Raw genomic sequence first — 16,953 nt, 5'->3', positions numbered from 1 at the left:
CCATTTAAACTGATTCAAGCAACCCATCATACCTTCCACAACCCCAATTCGTAAAATTACATAATAACTTGTAAATAATATTGTAGAAAAACGCACCATATACGGCAATACTATTCACTTGTAAAACTGGTATGATCAAATTTCTCAAAATATGTTTACATGACAATGCGTATTCTTTGTCTTGTTACAACCGGTTTTACTTATTACATCAGTATTTTTTATAATTGTAAAAACTGAATTCGGTCAGAAAAAAGTTTGAGAGCTGTTCGTGGAATGTGATTACGTGAGCAGGATGTATCAACAGTTTGTCACGTGGTCAAACGTAAAATCACGTAGTCCACAATACCAATAAACAATTCGTTTAAAATAAACTATCTTGAACTTCATAAGTCCTAAATATGCGAAAACATATCGAATGTATGACCTTAGTTTTAATTTACTAGCTCTGCTCGTGGAATGTAATTATATCAGCAGGATGTCTCCAAAATGTAGGCCGTAGTAAAATATCATGCAACAAAGGAAATCTCAATACCAAGAATTCATATTTAAATAAGGGTTTATGTCTTATATTAGGCACAATATCGACATGAGAAAAATGTATTTTCCATTACATCTCTTCCAAATACTACTTTTAACCCGGTCAGCTATAGGCATGAGACGTTCTTCATATTTGTTTACAACGTTAGTGGGACCAATGTAAGAAAATGACAAAAACAAATTGTGGAAAACAACACCATTAGTTTAATTAAATAATGCGGAATTAATAACACAAGTTAAAAAAGATAAAGAGCATACGACTGTGTTTGTATGTAGATAATGTATAACTTTTAAAGTAAACCTATTTTGTTATTTTAATTGTTAAACAATTGCAATAACAATATACTCAATAGAACACAAATTATTTCGAAACCTATCGTTTCATTGAAAATTGAAACAGTGAAGGGGAACACATACTTTACGGATTCAAAGTTTTTGTTTGAAATTCTAAATTGAAATTATTTTCCTCCAAGAGATCGAAAGTAAGGTTTTTTGCGCGACTTTGCTTTAAGTTTGTTGATTGGGCATGCATGAAGTATAAACTTTTCTTTCTTGAATAGAGGTCGGACGTCTTGTGAATATTTAAATACTTTACTTATTTGATGGCTTTATATAATAGTCGATTATGGACTTGACCCATGTACATATATCGAGCAATACAAAGCTACTGCTGATACTTTAAGGGTTACAGTATTTAATCATAAAAATACTCCTGTATTGCAAGAAAATTTGTAAATCGTCTTGTTTAAATGAAACATGTGTTTTTCGGAAATTGTTCAAGTATTCATATGGAATAAATGCACATAACATAAACCATATTTAAAGTGTATTTTTCCAATAGCTACAAACGCAAACATGCGAGTGTTCGATTTTTCATACGTTACGCCGCTGGAACATTCCTCGTATATTTTTATTACATCTTATTCAAATAACATTTTCTTACTACTGCTAAATATTCTTTTCTTCAAATAGTGGGGATCGCGTAGAATAAGTTTGATTTTTCGATTAAAGTGACTAAAGCTGTCGGTTAAATGAGACCTTCAAATGACAAATTTCGTGCACCGCTATCACATGTAACTGTTTAATTTTGTAGTTAACAGTTAATGTGTTTAGTAAACCGAAAACGTACCTCTATCGCGGGCTGATTCTATCCCTTCAGATAATTGTAATACTTGGTAAGGTTGTCAATGACATGTTCAGATCGTCTGTGCCGAAAACGGAGACTTTCATGATATATAAGGTTATCCCACGGATGTAAATATGAAAATTGTATTGGGTACTTAGTATTTATTCATATACTTAAAACTATCAATCACTGAGATCTTATAAAGCAACGCGCGCTCATGTAAGTATACCTCTTATGACAAACCAATACCGAAAAACAAAAAAAGAAGTATGATTGCTAAATGTCCACCGTTATGATTGAGTTCATTTCAATCATAGTTTGCATAGTTTGTTTATTAGTCCACTACCGGTGAAACCGGGGGGGGGGGGGGGTGGCTTATGGTTTGCGCTCTGTGCATCAATCCGTCACACTTTTCTGTTTTAATAAATGTGCCATTTCGGTCTACGCTAAACGCCCCTACCCGCCCGATCTCAAGTTAAATTTGTACGACTTCACCATACGAATGTTACCAATTATCGAAACTTAACCCCTGTCTGTAACAACAATTGTGCTCGTTCGTTGTTAATGTTTTAATTGTCAGGCAATTGATTCCCGGCATCATTATGGCATGTTGTTTTATTGGCCGACATCGTTAATTTACATTATATTGCGCGTTTAATATCGAAGTTGTAAGATAAAGTCCTTGAACAATTAATTCATAAAAAAAGTTTCATATTATTCTTTTATTGAAATTTTACTGGTCATCTGATTTTTTTCAGTACTTACATTTTACAGTTCGCTTTTAATAATGGCACTGCGCTTTCGGTACGCGGTTATATATCAATCACTGAGATCTTATAAAGCAACGCGCGCTCATGTAAGTATACCTCTTATGACAAACCAATACCGAAAAACAAAAAAAGAAGTATGATTGCTAAATGTCCACCGTTATGATTGAGTTCATTTCAATCATAGTTTGCATAGTTTGTTTATTAGTCCACTACCGGTGAAACCGGGGGTGGGGGGGGGTGGGGCTTATGGTTTGCGCTCTGTGCATCAATCCGTCACACTTTTCTGTTTTAATAAATGTGCCATTTCGGTCAACGCTAAACGCCCCTACCCGCCCGATCTCAAGTTAAATTTGTACGACTTCACCATACGAATGTTACCAATTATCGAAACTTAACCCCTGTCTGTAACAACAATTGTGCTCGTTCGTTGTTAATGTTTTAATTGTCACTGCGCTTTCGGTACGCGGTTATTGGCTTTTCTGTGTTCTTTACGTTCTATGATTTAGCTCTATCTTACTTCTTTTTAGACATTAGTTGGCCTTTTTGACACAATTCTATAGCAACCACAGGAAGCAATATATATTTGTCCCCAAATTTATTACACAAGTAGCTTTGATTAGTTTTAATTGGTGTAGATTTGGAGAGATTTGGGAAGATTAATTAGTAAGTGGTGTGTAACTTATATTTGATTTTAAGTATTTTTATTGGGAAATTACATTTGGGTAATTCGTGCCGCCGGTTTTTTTGTCATTATTAATGATTGTTAAACATTAAATCTAATCGTTTTCCTCTCTACATCCATATGAGATGTTTATATTAACCGCGTTATACATAAAAATAAAATGCCAAACAGTTCTATGGTCCATTATATAAAGCGTGTGTGGAGATGGTACTAAAACAGCTGCAGAAGAGTTTTCGCTGATCTTCGGTCTGCCTATATTATTAAATGGCAACATATACCTGTGTTTTCAAAATGCAATTAAGTTTTAAGACAAAAACCAGCGGGATCTTTTATTTTTAATTAATTATACAATTTCCAGTTAAAGCTTGACTGATCAATGAGAGCACTTCACATTTGAATATCTAGTAGGAAGGATAAAGTGGCGTGTCGAAAATCTAATATCATTCCAATGAATAAGACATATTTTATTTATTTTTATATCACGCTTCAATGAACTGCTAAAACATGACACGTTTGACAGATTTTTAAAAAGTATCAAAAGTGATAAATTAGTTTTATACAAACATGGAGCATCTAAATTTGCTTTTTGTGGAATGTTCGATGTGTTTAACAGTATTGCTGATTTATAAGTGCACGCACGTAACAGTAACTAAAAACTGCCTTTACGTAAATCAATGGTAGGGAGAGAATTGTCGTGGAAAGAAGTTCATGACCAATCCCGCACAAGTAATGTGGCCGGGCCGGGGATAAAGCCGCGATCGTTTGACTTGTGGTATAGCGCTCTACCAAATGAAACTAGCCGGTCCAATTTCGTTTGAAGTATTTGATTAACGATAAATATCTTATTCTTAGGTACAGTTTTGGGTTTAACTGAACTGATGAATATATGAACTCCATATCTCTTTTTTGAATAAAGTTTAATTAAGACGTAGAAGGATATAAATCTAAAAGTAAGACTCAATTAAATAGCAAATAATAGTAAGTGTTATCTTCAAAATATAATACAACATATTACCAAACACAGCAAATAGTTTTATGTGACTTGCATCAAATGTTTAACAGTATAGTACAAAAAGTACTTAAAGCAAAGAAAAAAAATTGTTTATGGAATCTTGAAACATTGGTTTTACAAATAATTAATAACACACGAGTACTGTCATTAATAAAAAAAAATAGTGTGTCCCCATACATAATCCAGTTTATATAGTGTTGTTGATGTGTTTAATCGCTAAATGTTTCATATATATAAATATATATATTTATTCATTTATTTATTTATTTATTCATCCCGAGTAAACTAGAAAACGTATTTTAAACAAGCAGAATAAATTTGTAAAAGCAAGCATTAAAACATGAAAATGGTGAAAATCGTTAACAAAAATATTCAAGACAGGCATATTGGGACACGAGGACGCCGGTCAGGATAACGGTCAGACTGGCCAGAGATTCCAGTTCAGCGCCTGCCCTTGGAGGAGGCGGGATCACGGTACGAGTGGTAGTCGTGCAGCCAGTATTGATGCACTGACTTACTGAGCGAGTTGGAAGACCTAAGTAGATTTCTCCATTCTCAATTGCATCCATAACACGGTCCAGTGCAGCGGTAACATTGACATCAGGGTTGCCGTTGTAATTCATATCGTATTCCGCTCTGGGTAGAAATATCACGTTGATGTTTGTCTCTGCTGCTGACCGCCTATTTCTCGTTATGTTTGGAATGAACGGAGCGAAGAAAACATCGTCGGCAAGTGAGGTCAGTTTGTTCTTGAAGTAGCTGCGTAGACCCTTCATTACTTTGTTGTAAACGTTATCAATGTAGTCAGTAGTGGTATAGACTCCTTGCATAACTATCTTAATGGCGTTTTCTGTGTAGAGGCCTCCACATTTCAGCGCTGTCTCCAGAAGTTGATCACCTGTTGCGAAGAAGTCATCGACAAACGCAGATTTAACGGTGACAAAAACCTGAAAGAGGTTCTTAGCACCAAGGGTACATATGGATGGAGCTCCGGGGTATGGGTTGGTGTAGCATGCCGAATGGCTTTCATAGGCAGTCATCTTGATTGTAGAACAACTGACACTCGTGTACTGACGAATAAGTGGCACCAGTGCTACCTGGAGACATCTTCGAACAGCGTCAATCCACTGCTGCCCAGTCGTATCAAACTTAGACTTATGTTGGTCGTACAGAGTGCAGAATTTATCGCCAAAACCGATAGCGTAAGAACTTCCAGATTCTTTGCATGGGTATTTGGCCTTCAAAAAATAGTAGTTAAATGCAATGTATATAGCATCAATTAAAAACATAGTAAACGTATTCACACATGTCAGGCAAAAGTTAGTGTTTAGTATATATACTATTTAACATTAATAGGTGTGCATCAAACGCACTATATTGAAACCAAAAACAATTTGAATTAATGATCTTATTTTAGTTGTAAGGGTACTATTACCTCTAAACATTCTTTGTACCAAGAGCAATCCGTCCCATCTGGGCTGTAACACTTGGCTGGCAGCGGGGATTTAAGTGGCGAGTTTGGGTCACATGCGCAGTCGTAGTAAACAGGACCTGGGAATACGTGTACAATGTGTAAAGCACCAGCCTTTGTACCCGAAATCAAGTGACATATATGTTATATCTGCATATTGATAAGTGTCGGGTAATTCTTAAATATTGATATATTACGTTGTAAAAGTCTTGTTAAAGAAACATATACTTATAAGATTGTGTATTTATAAACATGTGGACACGATTATTAACATCGTGTCGTCACACACACACACGCACACAAACACGAACACACACAGTTGTGTTAATTAATTTCACTTAAGCCTACCCTAAAAAAACTGTGTGGCTTTCGAATATGTAGTTGAATATTCATTTATGTATTTGAGTTATAGAAAACGTGCACTAACGTAAAACGATCATTCACCAAAATAAAAACCAATATATGTATATAGATAGGTTTTTTATAACTAAAACTGTTGCCAATATTGCGATTGATCTACCTTCGCCGAGCTCGTGACTCTCCAGCATGCACTGATAATAGCAGTACACGGCTGTGCGATCAACGCACTGATGCGTTCCGCCAGATTTTCGCTGTATATAGGCGTCAGAGAGACACGTGCTCCACTGGTATTTGTAGTTGTAGTCTTTAAAGGCGACGCATTCCAAACTTCCGGCCGGTCCTGTTTTGGTATTACACACTCCAGCAACGAGTCGCCCGAAAGCCACTGAATGAAAAGTAATACAATAGAATAATGTTATCGACGCAAGACTAGTTACAGCAAATTGATTAGTGAAAACAGGTCAACTGTCTCTCTCTCTCTCTCGATTAGAACTATCAATTATGAAAAGTACATGTAAAACCATAAAACCAAAATGTTATTAAGAAAAAACAACAACAGATTTTGCCGATAAAAATATACTCTTTTATTAACTTTTTCATATAAATACCCTACATATGTAAATCTATCATTTGCTAAATGATTGCATTTTTATATTACTGACCGAACTGCTATGATACACAATTGCTACGAAAAATATTTTATTAAATAAAACTTCCTTACGTAAGAAAATCCCAATAATCACCATGCCTGCAGAGGGCCTAATAACGCAATGACAAACAGGATGAGCATACAAAGGGTAAAATCAGACATTGCAAAATACTTGAAACCTGAAACAACTCTTCCGGGGTCATCTGCAGTGAAGTGAGCCCTCTCCATTATAATTATTTTGTGTACGACAATTTTATCACGCGATCGCCATTAAAAGACCTGTGTGAATTACATTCAAATATGCAAATATCGGATTATTTATGAGCTTCACGTATAAAGAAACCATGATAATGTGCTTAAACACTAAAACAAAATGTTTGGCGAACGATGAATATTCAGGTATTGCTCGTCACTCTAATATTAACGATTCTAAAATGTATAGGACGTTTGAAAGAAAATGCCATTCATTCTGTTTCTTTAGCTAATCTCTTCGTCGAACCAAAATCTGTATATAAACAATAACACGAAATATAATACTAAAATGACTTTAGTTTTCTTAACTTCCGCATGTGCTTATTCCTGTTTCATTACAATGCGTAGTTCGTAATAATCCTGCCATCCCCTTAGCATCAATTTTAAAGGAGAGCATTATGTTAAAATATTACTACATTGTATACTCAAGTTGAAACCATGTTTGCTGATACATTAAAACTCTTCAATCGAGGGAATTTAGTTTTCATATGTGGTATATCCGAATGTATTGATGAATACACAGATACTAGTGTGCTTGAAATTCCTCAGGCATTAAATTGCCTAATTGCTAATAAACACATTGCCAGGTCCAGGGTGCAGAGTTAACGGGGCTTCCCGGGTTTTACAAACGTGCTGGACAGAATGTAAACACACCGTTAAGAACTTTTTTTTTGCAAATATCTTTATTTATTGAAATAAATTTTGCAAAAATCATTAGGGCATAAAATACCGTTTTTATTGCAGTGTGTGCCGATATCTTAAGGTATAAGAACAAATCTTTGAATATGTTTGAAATCATTAAAAAAAATTTACCTGGCGTGAAACATAAACGTGTACAATGCATGCAGTAGATACCGATTTTTTTTACAAGAACACAGGCTTATTAACCAAATAATTCCGATGTATACAACATTGCAGTAAGCATCATAATATATGTTTTTTATGCGCTAGTTGATATTCTTAAGAAAAAGTTATTTGAAATAAAGCACCACTTACCGCACCACTTACCGTCGTGTATACATCCATTAAAGTTAAAAGAGGGAACCCCACAAAGTCACCTGATTCTGCACCCTGAGGTCGCACCGCGTTAGAAAAGTTAATACGTTTAAAAAGCAGAAAGGGGACCGATCGGAAGTAAAGTCTGAGACACGTTTTTTTCCCGTCATAAGTTGTATAACCACATGGATAACGCTATAAAACTGTGTTCATAAAGGGGGATCTTACACGTGAAAGAAGCAACCTTCTATTTCAAGACCGAAGACGAGTCAAAGAAAAAACTGTTCTGAGAAACTTGGTGTTTCGATGAAAAAGGCTGTGTAATACACCTTCAAACCCTTGGCCAATAAACATTTAAACTGTATTGTATTTCGCAAACGTGTAATTTGGTCTGACTAAATCTCCAAACGTATTAACCATTTCATAAATTAACACTATTTCGTATAGTATCTGACACAGTTAGAATTTATTTCACATCAACGGATTTGACATATTATTATTTGTTTATTTTTCACGATCGATTTGATTGCTTTGACAACAATCCGTGCGTTCAATTATGTACTTTGCGTACATTACATTAGTATTAAGGCCAATGTTTGCATAACGCGACTCATAGCATAAGACTGTACGATGAAATCAAGGAAATACTACTGTTTGGGCCTAGCTCTGTAAGTAGCGTTTTTAAAAATTACGCCAACGGTGAGTCAAAGTTAGTATATTTAACCCATTCATGCCTAGTGGACTCTCCAATCCTTCTAAATTAGATCAATTTATTTCCAAAATAAGGGATGTCTGGTACATGTATATGTATTTCTTTATTTAGAATATTTCTTACAGAAATTCCTTTAAAGACACACACATTGAAATAAAATACATGTTCATCAATACATATAGATGCAATTCGAAAGTGTGCAAAAGTGTCATTCAATCGTTAGCTTAGTTAGCAAGTAATTAAAAAAAAAAATTAAAACCGAAAGTAGGATTTATATACGTATAGGTATATTTCGACAAACGCGATTATTGTTAAGTTTTAAAGCGCAAAATAGTCGGATTTCTACCTTTTAACCACCAGATATATTCTAATTGGCATAGACAAAATTAAATCTATAGCCTGGTTAGCAAGTAATTTATAATTTTTCGAACGGTACCTCTTTTAAAACCGAAAGTAGGATTTCTAGACGTATACGTCCATTTCGACAAACGCGGTTATTGTTAAGCTTTAAAGCGCAACAATGACGGATTTCTACTTTGTAACCACCAGATATATTCTAATTGGCATAGATGTTTCTTATTTTTACTTAAATTTACTATACCATGTAGTTCATTTCAAGGTGTGTGGCTTTAAGCAAACAGCGTAGACCCAGACGAGACGCCGCATCACATCTCATCTGGGTCTACGCTGTTTTCCGATGCTTTTTATCTAGACGCTAGGCATAAATGGGTTAATTCCTGTCTAGTCAAATCCATTGAGTGTATAAATAAGTAAGGTGACGTTCCGTATTGCAATATAGCTTAACAGAACGTTATAATAATTCAGTAAACAGTGAAAATGAAAGTGCTTTCAGTTTTCTAAATATTGTTCATAGTTTAAAATAGACTTAGCATGTTCGTCACAGCGATGACGTAGCACAGCTCACATCGTTACGTGACTCAAGTGTAAATGCACAATAAACAATATATGTGTTTGTCAGAAATACTATGTTCCCTTCTGCACCATTTTGCTTTATATTTGACCTTTGACCTTGAAGTATGACCTTTACCTTGACCTTTCACCACTCAAAATGTGCAGCTCCATGAGATATACATGTATGCCAAATATCAAGTTGCTATTTTCAATATTCCAAAAGTTATGGCAAATGTTAAAGTTTGACGCAAACAAACACACAAACCAACAGACAGGGCAAAAACAATATGTCCCCCACTATACTATAGTGGTGGGGGACATAAACATTTACGAAGATTGACTACTATTAAAGTTCCAAGATAAGTTGACGAATATTCTTTGAACAGTTGCATTGACTTATTTTTGTTCACGCAAAGGTAATTATTTAATAAAAGTGAGTATTTAACTTATTTTTCGGGTTTATTAACACTATTGATTAGTTTATAATGTATGTATGCTTGTTAAAATCAATGACATTGTGTTTGTGAAAAAATGTCATTTTTCGACATTATTAAAAAAACACCATATAAATACAATGAAAATAATGATTAAACAAATTATTGTGTAACCTGTAAAGCTAGTTATCTGGTTAACACACAACTATTAAATCTACTTGCCTACTTTCGGACACGGTCTTCATGTTCTCTAAAGACATGGATAATTTATATTTGTTATAGTGAAGATGTGAAGAAAATAAGAAAAAATATATATTAAAATGTCCGAGCATTTTAGCATGTTGCTCACTGACATTTCAGTTGAATGAGAATTTTTTTCGAATATTGTAGAGTTAAACGTGTCAAATCAGAAAAAGGTCATAGGAAATCCTTCAAAATCTCAAGAAGTTATACATGTCAATTCAGATATATACCGTTAAAATGCGCGAGGAAGTAAAACATGCGACGAGTTTGGTAAAGTCTAACCTTGGTTGATTCTGAGTGTATATATGATGTGTTTGCAAACATTGAAGACATGCGCATATGCCACGGATTGAGGAAGCAAAACTAGAACATAATGTATCTGCTTAATATTTTCCTTAACATTATTAGATTCTATTGTATTGTTCTTTGCACTGATTTGAATAACGCGAACAAAAGAATAATTTCTACTAAACGCTGAAAATATGTTTACATTTAAAAAATATAACACATACTTGCAACCATAACAAAACGTGAAAAAATACTGTTTTTCTCTCCGGGTACATATGTATAATTCGATATTACCAATACTGCAGCATGCAACATTCTCAGCTGTTTATCGGTTGGCACTTTATTTATTGTTGAATATGTACGTATATGACGGCCATTCATATAAACGCTGTCGAACCTTCCACACCGTTAGGCTGTTTACGAGTACAGAGGATGAACACAAACCATTTAATGACGACTGACTCAGGACAGTCAGACGTATTTTCGGGTGAACTATGAAGCCATATTACCCTTATTCAGCAAAATCACAATACTTCCTGAAGAGCAACTTATTTGCTTGTGTTTGATTGGTTTTCCAAATAAAAAATTAAACGATCAACTAAAAAGACAAGAAGCAAACTATTTCAAATTCAACTGAGATTAATGTAAACACCGGGAAATTATTTTGATCAGAAACAAAAGAGGAATTCTTCTCAAAGCAATCAGCTTGTACAATCGATCATATGATACGACACAATAGCGCGAATTAGCCAATCCAAAGACAAGAGCATACAGATTGTACGGATATTTTTTAGTAAAAAAAAGTATTATGTCAGCAAAATATTTTTGCGTTTTATGCAAGGGATCGTATTTAAAAACACGTACGCGAATTAAAACACGTGTAATGTTTCAACACACTTAATGTATTATACCTTGTTAATATGTGTTTACAAGTCTATATAATGCTACATTGATTATCAATTGATGCCGTTTAAAAACATACGTACGTGCTTACTATGTAAATAAAACAAAATTCGTAACAATGAATTTTAACTTTTTCATCAAGGTTTCTGAAAGTTTTGATACAATGCAACCTGTGTATGTCATAAACGCTTCATTCAATTGCGAATTGCCGTTGTAGCGTAAAATCACTAAAACCCGTAAACAATGCAAGTTCGCATGCGTAAAGCAATCACAAGGCTTACAAAACATTAAATAATCAAAGCGTTGAAGGCACTGAAGTTTTTCGCTGTTGTATAATCTTAGACGCAACTCAGTTTTCAAAATTATGTCATAGCTTTTTTATATCGAAAGTTTGAAATGAACACACCCCATTCAAATTTATAAAGAGAGTCTTCAAGGTTGCATTTTTTTCAAATCATTAATAAAAAAGGTAATTTAAGCTTCATTTTGGAATGCAGGACTTAATGCACATGCATTAATTGTCATCCCAGTACCAGAGACTGTCTTCAAACGAAAAACACTATAAAAGCATCTGTCGTCCTTGATTAGCTTGTGCGCATTGCACAGGCTAATCAGTGTGCACAGGTTAATCCTATTTGACATGCATTTAACCCCGTTTAACCTGAAAGCAGCCAATATGTACAGATTTCAATGATAAACAATAGACTGGACAATGTCGTCTTACAAGCTGTTAAACACGATTGATTAAATACACACACTGCAGTAGTAGAGCAGACGCTCATTGCCTTCGTCGTCTGCATAATTTTACTGCAGGTTGTGAAGACAGGCAGTGGTTATCGTTCCTAGCGTAGCTTACATCACACTGACTTGCAGTTATCGTGCATATCGTAGCTAAAGCAGACTTACTTGCAAAACTGCCCTTCTACATTAGTTGCGAGCTAACGCTCACTGCTAAAAACGAAAGAATTGAATTGTTCAACAAAATCTTTTATAAGCCTGATTATAAGTCGTCAAAAACTTGCGGGTTTTGCAAGTCCTTCATTTGAATAATAGACATTTAAGATAATGTACATTTTCCGGTATTTATATTCTATCTATATCTCGACTTTACTGGCTGCGAACAATTTTAGCGTGTCACAAAATTACAGCTCCCGCTAAGAAAATTTGCAGCGCATAAAGTCGATAAAAAGAGTGAATAGTAAAACGTAATATTAAATGCTTATCACTTTTTTGCCAATAAGGCAGGAAAATAAGCGTCATTAAAGAAGTAACATAAGTAAAACAGGGTAAACAAGCAAGGAAAGCGTGTACACAATGAAAGTCAGGTGTAAATACAAGCGTACTCTAATTTAAAAATGTTATTTGACAACTTGTGTAATAAAAGTGAGAATTTTGTGCACATTGCTAGCACATTGGCAAGACAGGAAAATACTGTATTCTTTCAATGCAGTGATATTGGTCAAATTTGGTAAGTGCATTTGTGTACAGTAAAGAGTTCCGTTTGCTGTGGCGTAATGCGATCTGGTAGTCCCGATTTTCAGCCTACTCTCGGATCGTTCTCAAGATATTTTCTTAAGACAATTAGTGTACTGATTCTACCAGTGACTCGAAACCTCTCAAAAGCTTTACATTATTTATACAATTAACAAAAAAAACATTGGTTTTAAACTTAAAGCTACCGTTCCATGTAAGCTTTTCGGAGAGGTGTCTGATTAAAGTAGAACAATTAGCTAAACTAAATCATTCGTTTGATCTTTATAAAGTGTTCATCATAAACTGAAAACATTAAAGGTATCTATCCCACGTTTTGCCTGCTCGGTGTATTCCCTCTCCAGTTTGATCTGCGCCTCGAGAATCTCCACATTCAACTGCTGGAACACTTCCGGGTGCTTGTCGGGAACGAAGTCGCATCGACACCACCCGTGACTCTTGATGATCCCGCGCGCCACCTCGTGAAACACGTGCAACTCGGGCACGTGCGGTCGGAAGTCATTTAGGAGAGTAGTTTTACCCGTGCTGTGAAGGCCGCATATGTATACCCGTGTATAATCTGTCTCCATCGCTATCTTAGTATCGCAGTGTGTGTGTTCTTTATACATTAATACGCGAATGTGAATTTTCTGAAAATAAAATTTTAATCTTAAGTTTTAAGATTAATATAAACGCTCTAGTAAAATAAGAAGTAGTGGTAGTAGTAGAACTAGCAGCAGCAGCAGCAGCTGCAGTAGTAGTTATTGTAGTAGTAGTGATAGTAGTAGTAGTAGAAGTAGTAGTAGTAGTAGTAGTAGTAGTAGTAGTAGTAGTAGTAGTAGTTGTAATAGTAGTAGTAGTAGTAGTAGAAGTAGTAGTAGTAGTACTAGTAGTAGTAGTAGTAGTAGTAGTAAGGAAAAGAACTACTATGATTTAATCGAAATTGCATTTGCTCTTTTTTAATGCCAGATATTTGTATTTTTCTAACTGACGGTAATGTAATGTTCCTAGTTCCACAGGAGAAAAACCTGACACAATCAAACCTATGACATGAGCTACCGTGCGAATAGTAGCAGTTTCACATGTGTACAGTTAAGAACATTCAAGTTAAATCTTTTGTCTTCTCTCATCAGGTAAATAAACGCATACAATCACCTTCGAGTCAATAGCATTTTCAAGACATGTAATGATTTGGGTTGGGATAAAAATACTTGTGTTCCTATTTAGCCAAAAACATAGGGTAGTCATAAGATTAGAGGTTTCTTGTATATTTACAGACCATTTTGTTTTGATGTGCCTTCAAGTAAACTGTCATCAATGTAACCTGTACTCAAATGCCCATCTGTTCGTAATTTAGCATACACAGGTTTCATGAGCTTTGTATAAACTAAACTCCAGGTTCTGGTGACACACCATTAGGCATACAGACATATTGAAAAGAAATTCCCCGCCACATGAAACGAAAATAACGCTGTTGTTCTTCAGCTATAGGAATGCTATAATATGCAATATTAATATCAATAGATCCAAAATACATGTCTTTAGAAACCAAGTGCATTTTCAAAATTTTCAATTTTAAAATATTTATACGGAAAATATGCATTTAATTTCTTCAAATTAAGTTTCATGCGATACTCTCCTGGTTTTCTTTTAGCCCGTAAAAATATAGGGGACAATAAATGTCGATGGTGATAATCAACTTCAATTATGACCTTCAGTTGTAATAATTTATTAATTTCAATATCAATTAAACATTTCTCTTTAGGATTAAATTTATGCTGAGACAATTTTGCTTGTGGAGGAGGCAATTCACAGAAATCGAAATGACAATGTTCTACTATATCAAGTATTTTTGGATCTTAAGTAATACGTTTACATGCCGAGGAAAAATCTTTCAAACGGCCTCCTACAAATTCTGTAAATGAAATTGTTCTTACCTCTGAAACATTTATTGTTTCATGACGGGTTGTCGAGGAGGTCTCTGGCCTCTCCTCGTCCAATTTTTTGGATCCTGAAACTGCGATCCAGTTTTCCCGAAGGCCGATAAGGATGAGGATGGATATCTATATTCAGAGGAACTACGGCCACGGAAAGGACGGCCAAGGAAAAGACTGCCACGAAACATGGGTTGTCATCTCGCTGGACGGGAGTAATATTGGATTTTATTTCCAATTTTTTTAGTGTCCTTTATTTCTCGATATCACTAAATAGCCACTCATTATATGGCTGTGTAGATGCACACAAAGAAGAGTACGGTGTCTTCATTTCAGGCCTTAAAGATTCCCTCCTCGTCATGTTAATGTGTTTGTTCGTATGTCCCAAAAGCGAAAGAGCATCTTGGCAACTGTCCAAAGGTGAGCTTATACCTATGCCCAGTTCTTTAATCTGCAGTTTAGATCTTGCCATTGAATCCACTGATTTCGCAACTAAAATTGCTGCTGTGATGATTGAAATTTCAGTGTTCTGTAACTTTTTGTCTTAAGACTTGGTATTTGTTTGAAGGAAATCCCAAACAATCTTGTTACACTTTACTGTTTGTAATGCATAACAATTTTTATGGCGAGGCAGTGCCTCTTCTTTAATCATGTTTGAATAGTTGTCCTCTTTAAGCCCGTTTATAAACACATCATTTATATTTAAAGCTAGTGCTTTTTGAAAAGAAGGTCTCAAAATCACCTGCCCTTTTAAACGCTAAATCATTTAATAATAACTTTATTTCATGAAGAATTCACATTAAGAAATAATTAATTTTTTACAATGTGGTCTTCAGTAACATAACACAAGTATATATTTTGAAACATGCATACAAACATACAAGGGATAATACAAAATATGCAAAATATGATACAAAATCAATCTTTCAAAATAAATCACACCAGACACATCACAAAAAAAGTATTAACATAACAAATATCAATTATTTGTTTGTAGGTATTCTTTAAATTTTATTTTGAATGTAGAATTCGGAGACACTTGTCGGATGCTTATTGGAATGAAATTCCATACGGTTCGTGCACGAAACAAAAACGCTCGTTTTCCATAATTATAAACGGAATAGATGATAATATATCAGTGTAGGTGGTGGATCTAAGAGCGTACACATTGTTATTTTAGATATAAATAACATAAGTCAAATAAGAAAGCATTGCGCTTATTTCAAACGTATGAACAATAGATCAAATTAGGAAAGTACATCTGTTATTAAATGTCAACCAACCAAGTTCTTTAAATAATGGAGCTGAAGGAGTTGAACATTATTTTATCAGTATTAATTTAGCGGCTCGTTTTTTTTGTTTCGAATGTATTATACGTAAGTGTGACTGTGTTGCTGAACACCATTATGCGCAACAATAATCCGTAGTCGTTAATATACATGAGTTGTAAAATAGTTTCTTTGTTTTATAGTTAATACAAGAGTTAATTCGTTTTAATAAGGCCAGTTTAAAGTTTACGACATACACTGTTTATTTGCGATAGCCATGTAAGATGCTCATCAATCGTAACTCCTCGTATAACTAAATTAAATTCTTTGATTTGTTCAAGGATAATGCCATTAATATTAAGTCAAAGATTGTCAATTGAATTACGCGCTACGAGCATTTGATAAAATCATACATTTAGTTTTGTTTGGATGAATTGACATGTTAATATACGAGTACCATGTTGATATTCGGTCCAAATCATTTTGCAAATTTAATTGTATATTTTTAATGTTACCGATACGTGTATTGTTGAATCGTCTGCATAAAGATCAATTGCTGAGTTTAAAACAAAGGATGGGATGTCATTAATGTTAATAAGAAATAAAATAGGCCCAAGTATAGAGCATTGTGGTAAATCGGTTTTGATATATTAAAACGACGATATTCTGGAACCTATTTTGATACACTGTCTTCTATTAGAAAGATAAGATTTCATCAAAGCAAGAGCATTGTCAGAAAAATGGTAAATGCTAAGTTGTTCAAGTAAAATGTCATGATCTACTAAAACGAAGGCTTTCCAGAGAGCCAGGAAAATTCAATTAGACTGAAACGAGAACTTACAAGATCTCTTTTATGAGTAAGGGATGCATTTACTGTTTGTGATTCTTCACAATTGGAAAACTCTCTATCTGCCAATTCCCCTTCCTCCATAAC

The 16,953-nt window shown here is 34.5% G+C and overlaps 2 protein-coding genes across 4 annotated transcripts in view; both read right to left on the bottom strand.

Moving 5' to 3' along the window:
• The window catches only part of LOC127850740 (uncharacterized), a 244,370-nt gene that overhangs the window by 68,383 nt on the left and 159,034 nt on the right, over positions 1-16,953 (bottom strand). The gene's annotated exons all lie outside the window — the stretch shown is intronic.
• LOC127850745 (uncharacterized) lies at positions 4,849-6,731 on the bottom strand. Its single transcript, XM_052384035.1, has 4 exons — positions 6,680-6,731; positions 6,119-6,343; positions 5,582-5,678; positions 4,849-5,365 (listed from the first exon to the last, which is right to left on the bottom strand). Exons 1-4 carry the CDS (start codon positions 6,702-6,704, stop codon positions 5,221-5,223), a joined length of 492 nt encoding a protein of 163 aa, XP_052239995.1. The 5' UTR covers positions 6,705-6,731; the 3' UTR covers positions 4,849-5,220.

The sequence above is a fragment of the Dreissena polymorpha genome, chromosome 11 (assembly GCF_020536995.1).
Source record: "Dreissena polymorpha isolate Duluth1 chromosome 11, UMN_Dpol_1.0, whole genome shotgun sequence".
Classification (NCBI taxonomy): domain Eukaryota; kingdom Metazoa; phylum Mollusca; class Bivalvia; order Myida; family Dreissenidae; genus Dreissena; species Dreissena polymorpha.
Note: the sequence above shows the minus strand (reverse complement) of the source record. Positions and strands in the feature narration are given on the sequence as shown.

Bases quoted from the DNA above. Each gene is read 5' to 3' on its own strand.
- LOC127850745 (XM_052384035.1), bottom strand. From the start codon at position 6,704: ATGGTGATTATTGGGATTTTCTTAC. The intron at 6,344-6,679 runs GTAAGGAAGTTT...CTTTTCATTCAG, and splicing joins GATTATTGGGATTTTCTTAC to TGGCTTTCGGGCGACTCGTT. The intron at 5,366-5,581 runs GTACAAAGAATG...TATTTTTTGAAG, and splicing joins GATGGGACGGATTGCTCTTG to GCCAAATACCCATGCAAAGA.